Source organism: Grampus griseus, assembly GCF_964374135.1.
Source record: "Grampus griseus genome assembly, chromosome: 13".
NCBI lineage: Eukaryota > Metazoa > Chordata > Mammalia > Artiodactyla > Delphinidae > Grampus > Grampus griseus.
The window spans coordinates 78625627-78638325 of NC_139007.1; the positions used below are offsets into that span (position 1 = coordinate 78625627).

Genomic DNA, 12699 nt, shown 5'->3' on the forward strand with positions numbered 1-12699 from the left:
TTTGTGCTGAAAAGAAGCCTACAAACATCATGGAAATTAAACAGTCACTGTGAGGTTTTTCCTTTTGTGTATATATGTCAGTCAAATTATTGGCTCAATTCTAATATCAACTTCAAGGTGTATTTGTATCCCATGTCTGAAATGATAGTTCTAAAATAAGGTTGGAGGGTATGAAGTGATTTTACAGTGTGTTTCCAAAGAGCTAAGCATCTAACGAGGCTAGATGCTTGGCCTCCAGGATGCTAATTGGAAACAGAGGGCCGAGAATTCAGTGGTAAATTTTAATAGCGATCTCAGTCGTTTTCACTAGAGCATTTATGGTAAATATTCAGAAATGTGTGCGCGTGCTGGCTTACTTTGTACAGTATTTGCAGCTGCATTTTACTGTAGAGCTTATAAATTCAGTGGCACTGACCAGCGACCAGTCAAATGCTCCTCTCTAACACCAGACCTGGCACGAGGAGTCACTGCCCTTAAGAAAGTTAGGGTCTAGTTGGAGAGAGAAAAAGAAAAACCGCATGCCAGGATTTGATATTCAATATTCTAAAAAGGAGAAGAGACACTGTTTCTGCGTTTGAAGATCATGAGAGACTTTTTGAAAGACCATCAGGCTGCCATTTTAACCTGTGCTTCAAGCCCATGGGAAGTCACAATGAGAAATCATTAACTGTATCGTATAAAAATCCTTAAACAGGAGACCTGAACTCATCTCATTGATTGAAATATCCTCTCTGTTTCTAATTCAGTGTTTATCCTCATCCTCTCTTGGGGCACTTCTGAGCAAGAGATGCCCAGTGTGTGTGACGCTTTGCAGTTTTCTACCAATGGCTGATATAATACCGTCAACTAATTGTATTGAGAACCGTAGCTGAGAGTATTTTGGAGTTGATTTGCTTTTTTAAAAAACCCACTTATTTAATTGAACAAGGGAGTAAAATTTTCTAGCTTATTCCCAGTTCAAGACAGTAAGACATCACCAGCATTGACTGAATTTATCCTTTAGTAAACTAACTTATCAGATAAATTGATTACCATCAAAACCAAAGATGTCTCTAGAGGTAGTAAGTCATAATATATGAACATAAAGTATTTTTAGGGAGGATCATATATAGTATGCAGACATATTTATACTTAATGTTGTATGTCTATTTTATATATTTGCAGATCTCTAAAAATTCCTCCTGTGCTCCTTCCTGGCATGTTCTTATATACGTTCCTCTGTCACTGCCCTCCCCCACCCTATCCCGTCATGTCAATCAGGAACATATTTGTGCTCTATGTTAATTCATAAGTGTTTCTCTTGTCGGAGTCTGATAGGATTGTTATTGCTCCCCGGTGGCATTTCGTTCTAAGCACAGTGAAATCTCTTGTACTTGTCACTTGGGTTAGAATGAAAATTTTACATGGGCGGAGGGTGGAAGGATGATGGTTACAGAGGGGAAAGTCTTTGCAGGGAACTTGCATTTAAATTAAATTTTAAAGTAAAACAAGCTTTTCCAAAAAGCGGCATTGATTTTCTAAATATAAACTAACCGCTGATAGTAGGGGTTGTATTATTTTGGGTGTGCTGGAAAGTATTCGGCATTCTGAGTGATGTCAGATATTGAAAACCGAACTTGATTGCAAGATTTTGCCAAATCAAATTGTCATGGCAAAATACTGAATTTACTATGCATGAGCCCATGAAGTCATTGCCTTAGCAGTCATTCCATCAATAAAGAGGAAGGATGTAAGGAATGCTGTGGGGCAGGGGGACTCCAGCCCCTTAAAAGAGTCCTCCCTGCAATTACCTTACCTGCCAGCTTTCCAGCAAGATAAATGGAAGCACTGTAGCTTGAAGGTGGCTTGGTTAGAATGAGATGCAGTAAGGTCTCTCTGTTCTTCACAGGCATCATAGATCTGATAGTACTTATAAAAGAAGAATAGAGTTGGTGTCCTGCTGACTAAATTGTCCTCTAGAGGGGTATTCGTTACAGAGCTTCTTTGTTAACTAGGCTGAATGTTTAAACCACTGTTGAACTTCTTTTATTAACGTTTTAAGATAGCTATACATATGGATACCCTAAGTATCTGCAGTGCGGGAATATTTCTCTATAATTTACATATAAAAGATACGTGTGTGTATAACAGTAATATAGAAATTATATCTTTTTATTACTCTTCTGTTACACTGAGGTGTAGTCAGCACTGAAATTCTGATGACTTGTGAACACTAAGAAAGCCACCATTTTTATATTTTTCTCTTGATATTTCTTCCATCAGCTTGTTGAACAACAGAAATGTTTTTCATGCCTTTGCAGCTTGAACGAAGCTCTCTTAACACCCATCCGTGTCACTTTTTCAACCATGACATGGAATTTTAAGGGAGGACAGGGAAGGAATTTATAGGTACTGTAGAGAATTTTAAAATTTTCAAAGTAACAGTTTGTTTTTTTATGAAGAAAGATTTGCATAAAATTATTTAACTTCAAATAGTGATGTCTTTGAAAACTGAATCTATGTTGTCTTTTCTGTTGAATTCTGTATTGTAGTATAATAGAAGATAAAGATTTTATATCTAGTTATGCACCAATTTTTTTTCTTTAAAGAAATCATGAAAAGCATATTTCCTCCCAACTGATTCTTACGTGATAGACCCTTATTTATGCATGGTATACATTTGTTAGGTATTAGAGAGGATATCTGTACACGGAGCCCACCACCCATTCTTAACCAGGGGCTGATACCGTTAAAGAGGAAAATTCTGTGTGGCTCCCACTCAGGTTTTCCAGGCGGGTGTAGATGTGGAGTCGGTCCCTGTTCTTGGTGAAGCTTGTATAATTCCTGACACATAGGTCACCGTGCATTTCAGCTGAGACCTGTCCTTCTTTTGTTTCCCCCAAGGAAGAGGCAAAGGCATTAGAGGCTATACTAGATACCGCAGGTCGGCACACTTTTTCTGTAAGGGCCGGATAGTGAATCGTTTTAGGCTTTGAGGGCTACCATCTCTGTCAAGGTCTCCATTGTGGCCCAAAGGGAGCCATAGACAATACATAAAAGGAATGGCTGTGACTGTGTTCCGGTAAGATGTTGTATACACCGAAATTTGAATTTCAAATATTTTTAATATATCACAAAATATTACTCTTTTTTATTTATTTGTTTGTTTGTTTATTTATTTATTTTGTGGTATGAGGGCCTCTCACCGTTGTGACCTCTCCCATCGCGGAGCACAGGCTCCGGACGCGCAGGCTCAGTGGCCATGGCTCACGGGCCCAGCCGCTCCGCGGCATGTGGGATCCTCCCGGACTGGGGCACAAACCCGTGTCCCCTGCATCGGCAGGCAGACTCTCAACCACTGCGCCACCAGGGAAGCCCCACAAAATATTACTCTTGATTTTTTTTCAGTCATTTAAAAATGTTTGGCTTACAGGTGGAGCCGGAATAGGTAAGGTCTGCTTTTAGCCCTCAGGCAAGCCATAGCTTGCCTTGTCCTGGAGCCCACAGGTGTGTCCCTTCGCACTTCTGTGAATTGGTTATATCAGGTTAGGAAGGGAATGCTTTAGGGGCAGGTACTTTAAGAATTACCCAGGACCCAGCCACTCTTCTAGACCCCCCGCCCTCCCTGGCTCTGAGACGGTGGGGGTGGGGTGGGGGGCAGATGTCAGGCAACTCAGCATTCAGCCTGGGGTGGGAGGAGTGGGTGGAATCCTGTCCTGTCGTCCCTTTCAGCATTCAGCAGCTCTGCATGTGTGCATGTGCACACATCTATTAGCTTAAGTTTTGTTTCCAGGAACTCAGATAATTGCCTTGATTGCTGAAGTGTGAATCCTTTCTACATTGGATGTAGCATATTACTTGCTTAATAATCTTCCTCTGTTTCTACCTGGCTTCACAAAAAATTCTGAAAGTCTGAATCGAACTATTGTTGAACCCAGTAATACAATGTTTTACCAGCTGAACATGTGCAAAATCATTCATCTCACGTGCCCTAAGTAGAGATGTTTATATATTTTTTCTCTGAATTTTGAAAATGTGGTTCAGTTTGCCCCATTTTATTTTGGAGATGATACTTTTTCTAGGAGGTGATATTTTCAATCACCTGCTACTATTAATGTTTCTTACTTATAAGCTCAGTTATATGACATTGAAGATTACTCTATTTTACTTAAATGTTATTCTTCTTAGCATAAGAAATTTTTGTTTTTCTGTAACATTCATTTTTTTGTGAGATTTTCATCAGCTCTTCTTTAGAACGTGTTTTTTAATCATTGGCAATTTTGCTGTTAATAAAAGAGAAGTTAATTATATAACAGATGGTTAACAGATAAACTTTCCAGGAGCCTAGGATCCTGATTCTGAGTTTGCTTTGTGACATTTTGGGGTACCCTGAAGAGCTCTAACCAGCTCTGCTTTACCTGGCCCCCTTTGTACTTCCTGGTCTAGATTCATTCTTCCAATCCTAAGCATCTTCCTCCACCAGTTTCCAAAGCCCTAGTTTCAGCAGTCCCAGTAGTAAGCAGTGAGGTAAAATTAAACATTAATAAAATTGCATGAGTGGAAGATGTCAATTAGTGTTGAATATGCTTTGCAGACAGTAGCATAACCTGGTATTTCTGATCCCATTCTGCAGTATTTAGTCCTAGATTATCAAGACAAATATCTTTTATCCTGCCTCTCAGTCTTTAGGGCTCATTCAGCACCTAGCTCCGGGTCTCCCCTGGGTTTGCAGACTTAGTGATCTGGGAGCCCAGCCATTGCGGCAGGCCTGCACTGATGTACTGACTCCTGCTGGTGGGGGCTGTGGCACATGCCCTAGTGCCACAGCCATGAGGAAGACAGAGTAAAGGCTCTGTCCTCTCACTCTGATGAGGGTGTGGAAGACAGTTTCCTCCTTCCTCTTCTCTCAACCTCCCTTCATAATCTTTAGCAGATGTCGCCTGTCCTCAGTGGTGTAACTAGTAACAATAACCTTGACTCTCTGATCTTTGGTTTCTGTGTCTGTCAAATGAGGATTTTAATAACTGCCTAGAGGTTGTTATGATAAAATTACAGGACCTTAAAGATTGTTTGTGTAGCTTAAAACTGTATAAAAAGTAAGTTATAACATTAGGACTCATTTCTGCCAACATAACTTCAAAGGGATTTATTGTCACAGTATGACATAAAAATACACATCACTCTTTTACTATAAGAGCACTTTTGCAATTACCTAAAATGTAAGAATTTCTCACCACAAGGTTTGGTTACAATTTTGACTATTACGTTAGAAGATCATAGTTTGAAATTCAGACAGTCCTCCAATGTTGATTTCTAAACAGGAGGATCCAAAGCCTATAGTTTTCAGCTTACTGAAGTAATCATTTACGAATCAGGCATTCCATTCGGATGGTATATCACCGCATAAAGTGCTTTTCCTGTGAGTCTTTGACAGGTTTGTTGGACTAGATGCTGACAGCTTACAGGAAAGCTATAGGATAGTTCAATGAAAGGGAGGTACAACTTTACTCACTTTTTAACGATAGATCAGATCCTATGGGTTCAACTTACAAGAGACCTCATTAAAGTCTTCTGATAACAAGTGGCCGTGCTCTGAATTTTGGGCGTTATCTAGAAAAACTTTGAAGGGGGCATTGTTATGATTTTCAAATAGTATTCTGAACAGGTATTGGTCCAAGTATGTGTTATTCTATAAATGCATGCTATTTCTTTCTTTCTTAGGACCTGTCTGGCTCCATTGATGACCTCCCCACGGGAACGGAAGCAACTTTGAGCTCAGCAGTCAGTGCATCCGGGTCCACAAGCAGCCAAGGGGATCAGAGCAACCCAGCTCAGTCGCCTTTCTCTCCACACGCATCTCCCCATCTCTCCAGCATCCCTGGGGGCCCATCGCCTTCTCCTGTCGGCTCTCCTGTAGGAAGCAACCAGTCACGATCTGGCCCAATTTCTCCTGCAAGTATTCCAGGTACTCACTTCTTAATGATTATTATTTTACTCTGTAGTAAATACAGACCTAGTGTTCATCAATAACAACATGCATACCATTCTTTCTTTTACTATTTAAAAACCTAATGATGGGACCACATATTAGGAGCATAGCTGTGAATTATCACCAAAGTATACAAGCATCCCAGTTCCTAAATATACTTGACTAATGACTGTAAACACCTAATTAATAAAATCAGCAATTACTTTGATATTTTCAGTTCGCACATTTACCTTAGCTTATGCCAGAAAATTATTTATTCTCTTAGCATATGTTTTGTGATGATTCTGTTAACTAAGCTCCTGTGTTGATAAGTGCCACGAAAGTGAGATCATGGGTAGCACTAGCCTTAGTTTTTAGGCTTCTATTTAATTTATACCATGGCAGTTATTTTCTAAAATATCTTTAGTGTTTATACTTCTTGTCTTAATTTGCCAGCACACATTCAAGGCCTTGTTATTTATACAAATTCTTGCCTTCTAATTTTTATATAAGAAGTGCATGTTCCAATTAACCTCTTGCATTCAGCTATTTCAGTAGTCATACTACTTCTGTATCTTTTGCTTCCTTTATTATGTGCGTGGGGTTATGTATTTGTTTACTTACTTGTCAGCTGCCTCATCCTATCCCAGCTGTCTTTCTTATATCAAACATCATTCATTCAAACCCACCAAGCAACTAGCTTTCCTTTATCTGCAAAGTAGGTGTAATTTTTTTTCTGTGTAAATTTTGCTAGCGTGATGCAGGTGACTGGCTGCCAGAAAAGTACTTTTTACTAATCTATCAGAATTGATATTGAATTGCTGATAAATTTCCTGATAGGTTGTTCTATTATCTTAAAAACATGGGTGGCAGTTTTAACCCTTTTTACTATTTTGCTCCTTTTATATTTTAAATACATGTTGTATGTGTATAAACATATGTATGAACGTATGAAAAATGCTAATTATGAAACGTAACTCAAATGAGTACTCATGACTCACGATCCAATTTAAGAATTGGAGTACTGCCAGTGTTGTTTCTACCTGTGTGTTCCTTCCTTTTCTTCAGCCCTATAACTCTCCCCAGCCTCAGATATTCTCTGAATGTATTTTAAATCATTCTTTTTGGATTATTTGGAGTTTTTAAAGAATTTTATTACGAACATTCATAGAGTACGTATTGTTAGTTTTATTTAGTTTTGAGCTTTATAGAAATGTATCATATTTAAGTGACTATATAATTTATCAACCAAGCTGAGGCACCTTTGAGCTTTTAAGGGTTGCTATTAATAATTGAAGTAGAACAGGTATAAACCAGGAAGATTCTGGGCAAATCATGAAGTATGGTCACCCCAGTAATACAATATGTGGCCTTCTCCACTTAGCTTTTTTGACTAAATGTTATGTGCCTAGGATCCATATTTTAAACTACCTATAATTTTGATACACTTTATTGACGGCATCTTGATGTTTACCTTTCTTTCAAAAATATTTGTCCTCATAATGATTGTAATAAAACCTGGATTTACCTGCTTTTAATATTTTTAAAGCTATGACTACTATGTATTTCAGTATTCCTTAGGCAATTTTTGGTATTGAGATGGTTTTTGAGGTATCGCCTACCTAAACACTGGGAAGTTATATGTAAAATACTAAGTTTGTCAAAGAACCCACTCCATTTTTCTGAATTGCATCCAAAGGACTTTTCTTAATAACTTAAATGAAAACTTTTCTGAGGCATCAAGATATTTTAGTTTTCCATTTAAAATTCCTAGCATGGGTAGTTCACCATCTGATGATTTTCATACATATACTTATCATTCCAGATGGGGATTTTGACACTTTTATTTCACTGTTTGGATTTTGGTACTGTATAGAACACACAAAACCCAACAAAAGAGCTCAATTTGGGTACATGATATCACATTAGAGGTAGATGTAATTGGTCTAAGAGTCTGGTACTTAGTTGTGTTTTGCACAGGGTAAGGTTGGTCAGTGAATTACGATTCTGATGACCTCTATTAGCCCTGTCACAAATGAGGCCTGTCCTTCACAGTACCTTCAGGGGAGGACCTGAATGTGATTTTTCTCTGCTGACTTCCTAGGGAAGTGAGTTTTTAATAGAAAGCTTTCAGCTTTCTTGGAAATGATGTTTAAGGCTAATAGTTTGTTTTGTAAACTTGTGTCAGAAATTCTGACCGCCCAGGGCCAGGGCCTACGTTTCATTTCATCATATTGCAGCCTATATTACTCTACACGATGCTTGATAAAACTATTCAGTGAAATTTAGTACAGGGATAAAATTACATAGTAAAAGTTCCACTTGTGTTCAGAGGCACGCGATTCAGATAAATCCAGAATTATCTCTGCTGAGTTAAAGCTGTAGAGTAATAGAGTTATATAAAACGTGGCAAATAGAACATTTCTTGAATGTCAGTGTTATTGCAAGGGGAATAAACTCTTAGAAAATCTGGTGAGCGGTTTTGGCATTTATTCACCTTCCTCCCAGGTGTGGAATGACAAATAACATTTGAGCTGGATGGACTTTCCTAATCATCTGATCCCACCTCCTCGTTTTATTGCCACTTACCAGCTGTGTAACCTTGGACAAGCCTCTAAGCCTCCTTATGCCTCAGTTTCTGCATCTGTAAAGATAATAACCACATCTCCTAGGATTACTGTAAAGATTAAATGTGTTAATATGTATAAAGCAGGCACATGGTAAGCATTCAGTGCACGGTAGTGATGGTTGTGATTACGGTTATTATTATTCACACTGAGATGTAGAGACTTGTCCATGATCATCACTGTCCGGAACACCACAAGTGGTTTTGGCTTCAAGTCTTCTGATTCTTAATCCAGTAGTGTTCTTGTACCATTCAGAAGACACGTATATAAAGTTTCCAGTGATGATTTGCTGTGTGTACTGAGGTTATTCGATAGGATCGCTAGAACTAGCCATGGAAGCGCGATGTATTTTCACAAAGTTGAAACCATCTTTCTCCCGACCTGAAAAAACAGATAGGTCAGCGGTCGCTCTTCTGGGAGGCTGGGTCTGAGAAGGTTAAGAAGGGACAGAAGACAAGCGTTGAAACCCCTGCTTCGCTCAGATCGTAGGCAGGTAGACTTCTGCGTGAGGTGATAGGCAGGCAGTGTAGCATAAAATTTACCAATAGCTGCAGTTCAGAATCCTGGGTTATTTCTCACACTTTCTGCATGTATTGAGACAACGTGAGTCCCACCCGCTCCGTGTTCCCAGCCAGGGCTGCCACATGCACTTGAGCAGGTTGCTCACTGGACCAGGGACATGGGCCGGGGGAGTAAATGGCAGTGAAGCGCCGGCTGCTCTCCTGGGGGAGGGGCACCCTCTGTAATTCATACAGCGGAGCCGCAGAGCTATCAGCACTCTTGTCCTGGACCTCTTGGTAGTCATCCTCGTGGCTTGAGTACAGATACCACCTGTTTCTCTACTCTTTTCCCCAGCTAAGCTCAGGGACACTCAAACATACATTTTTGGTAGACGCTCATCAAACATTTTATGTGGTGTTGTTTTACGGGGATTTGTTAAAAATCATGCAGGTTTTATTGAAAAACATTTTGGTCTTCTCTTTCCCTCCGTTTAGCCTATATGCCCTTCTTTTAAAAAGTTATTTTAAATACATTTTTGTGAACTTTGTCATAAATAATAAAACCACACTTTAGAGACGATCGTAACGTTGATTATTTGGGGGGCTGTTATTTAACTAAATGCAGACACCCTTCCTTAGAGAATAAATGAGCCCTTAGGCTGATTGAGTAGTCTCACCTCCTCCTTTTCCCATCTCCAGCCCTTATGTTAAATTTCGTGGGTCTGTACCTTAGAGTCTGAGAGCACTTCCGATCTACCTACATTTGCTTCTGAGTCTGAACCAATGAAATGCAAATGTCCGGTAAAGATTACATGGTTTCTCACCCAGGGCATGATACTCAGACTGCTTTTTTTGGGGAACATCTGTTTGGAATTTCCCTTTATTTTTCTGTCTGTAGCCTTTTGCTTTCTTTTCTCCCCCTTCCTTCCTCTCATTCCCAGCACTGACTTGTTTTTCCTGCCCTTACTTCTCTCCCATTAACTCCTGTTATATCTTGCTCTAGTGCCTCTCCATGCGTCACACAGATTGGCTCGTTCACTCATTGTCTCTCCAGCAAGGCACTGTTAAAATGAGCAGCTGTTGTGTAGCTGACAGCTGGGGTGAGGCAAAGCCAAAATGTTGTGCGGCCTCTTCCTGGTGTTGCTTTCCCAGGGTTTTTTGAAAAAGTGCAACCGTCTTTCTCCATCTCTACTCTGGTAAATAAAATTGACAGCTAATGAGAAGTATCCCAGAAGTAGATGAACAAAAGCCCACGAAAGCATCCCGAATGGCTGAATCTGTTTCTTGCCTGTTAAACCTTTTCTCCACCCACTGCAAATTTGCCCTCCTATCATGCTGCCTCACAAACATTGTGAGTGTCGTGGGAACAACTACTGTGATACACCGGCACATCAGCCCTGGTACATCCCTCCCTAACTCAGTGGGGCTTTTCCTTCCTGCGTTCTTTTGAAAAGCAGGATGGAGATTTTCTGTGGTAAGTAGCCACATGGATTCTCTCCCTTTGTTTGCACATTACTGGGCTCCAGCATTGCAGCTGTCTATGGTTAGAAGGGAAAGGATTCAGCCTGGTTGTTTAATCTAAACAAGCATTTGAGAACAGAAATGTATACGTTGTACGTTCAGTGCCATTGTACATTTTCCGGGTTTTTACTTAATGTTTCATTTCTCTCTCCTCTTGATATATTTATATTTAGAAACAGAAATGAAATATCCCCATCTTTCTAATTGTTAGTGTGCATGTATGTACACATTTAAATAAAGCAAATCTAACGTAGGGCGCAGTTGATTCCGAAATGTATGATATTAAACATTTTGTTTCCCTTCTAATAAATGATCCCATTGCATTGCTTCCTGGGTTACAGCCGAGAGTTATTGACCTTGATTTAAGGAGAATAAACTATTGGGTCTTGAATGTACTGTGTAGGTCTTACACTGGGCCTGATTCGTCCTAACACATAGTGGAGGCTGACACAGCACAACGGCAGAATGCATTGCTGTTGCCAAAAGATTTAGTGGATGTTAATTTCACTTGTCTTGCCTCCAGAACCAACCACTGCAGTTTACTAACAAAGCAAAAATGTAAATAAGCTGAACGGTTTTTATTTTTATTTTATTGGCCGAAGGCTTTTGTCAGCTTTTTCCTCCACGTGCTCTAAGCAGCAACAGTGTTTAAATATTCAGAAAGGTGAACATCTGGTGGGGGCTGCTGATAGGCAGGCGGATATTAACTGTTCGTAGCCTAATAAACAGTTTTGTTTATAAAAACTTTAAATGTTCAGACTGTTGAGGTTAGTTCATCGGTTTTATTATCAAAGATCTAAGGAAGGATAGAACCTGTAAATTCCTGAATAGATTTTTCCCCACTCTGTTTTTTAGCATTTGGCATTTGTGCCAAGTCCAGTTTTAGGTGGAGCTAAGTCACTTTCATCTGACAGCCGAGGGGCTATTGATTATTGTAGACTAGGACCCCAGATAGAAAATTAGGTATTCACAGTAGTGTCGTGATGAGGAGACATTTCTTTCCAACCATTCTTTTTCTGGCATAGTATTAGGTGTTTATTATGAGAAGACCAATCAAAGTCAACATTTTCCTAGCTGTCATGGACAGAAATAAAATAAAGTTTCATCAAATACGAGAGTAAAACTCCCTCCTTTTAAGTTTTATGTGCTTTGCTGTTGGAGGTGTCTCACCTCCCGCCTTGCCCCTCCCCAGATTGACTGCTGGCCAAAGGAGAGCACGAGGCCGTGGGTCAGGGTGTTCTAAGAGCTGAGAGATGTAAAGGAAGAAGAAGGGCAAGGGGAGAGTGGTCTTTCATCAGTCTTTTAAGAGCTGCCCTCCTTGCTCCAGTCTTTTTCCATTCATGCCTCCCGCCCCCAGAAGCTCTCCTTTCCCTCCCTCTCCAGCCAGCTGGAGCCTCCCCCATGAGCATCTCTGCCCATGTGCCTCCCCAGGTGGAGCTGCTCTGTCCCTCTTTACTTACATAGACTCATACCTGGCAAATAAGTTGCTGTCCTTTGAAAAGGACCACAGGTTTTTTTTTTTTTTTTTTTTTTTTTTTTGCGTTACGCGGGCCTCTCACTGTTGTGGCCTCTCCCGTTGCGGAGCACAGGCTCCGGATGCGCAGGCTCAGCGGCCACGGCTCACGGGCCCAGCCGCTCCGCGGCATGTGGGATCTTCCCGGACCGGGGCACGAACCTGTGTCCCCTGCATCGGCAGGCGGACTCTCAACCACTGCGCCACCAGGGAAGCCCAGGACCACAGGTTTTAAGAGCCTGCGGAAATGGCTTTGCCAGAGATAGCCCTTCCACTTTCATAAAGCACCAGTTACTTTATGGTTAAGCCTGATTCTCTGAAGCTTTATCATGTCAGTTCCCAGATGGTGAGCGATGCATCCAGCGTACCAACTAACCATAATGAATTTGTGCCCCTCAGGAAAATCTTAGACACTAAAAGAATGAATTCCAAAAAAGGTAGCACGTATTAGATTAAATATGGAAAATAACTCTTTGGACAGCGTTGTGGTTTATTTAGAGTTCTTCTGTATAAGTGCTCACCTGGTTTACCCTCTGCTTTGAAAGTGAGAGCTAAGTAGATTTCTGTAGGAGCTGATATAGCTGCAGATAC

The 12699-nt window shown here is 40.4% G+C and overlaps 1 protein-coding gene across 8 annotated transcripts in view; it reads left to right on the plus strand.

The window, feature by feature from the left end:
- ARID1B (AT-rich interaction domain 1B) overlaps positions 1-12699 on the plus strand; it is a 411849-nt gene that overhangs the window by 283388 nt on the left and 115762 nt on the right. For all 8 annotated transcript variants that reach the window (XM_082668765.1, XM_082668758.1, XM_082668762.1 and 5 more), the window contains one exon: positions 5701-5944. In XM_082668765.1, coding sequence (XP_082524891.1) covers positions 5701-5944 — 244 coding nt within the window. The remainder of the gene's footprint in view (positions 1-5700; positions 5945-12699) is intronic.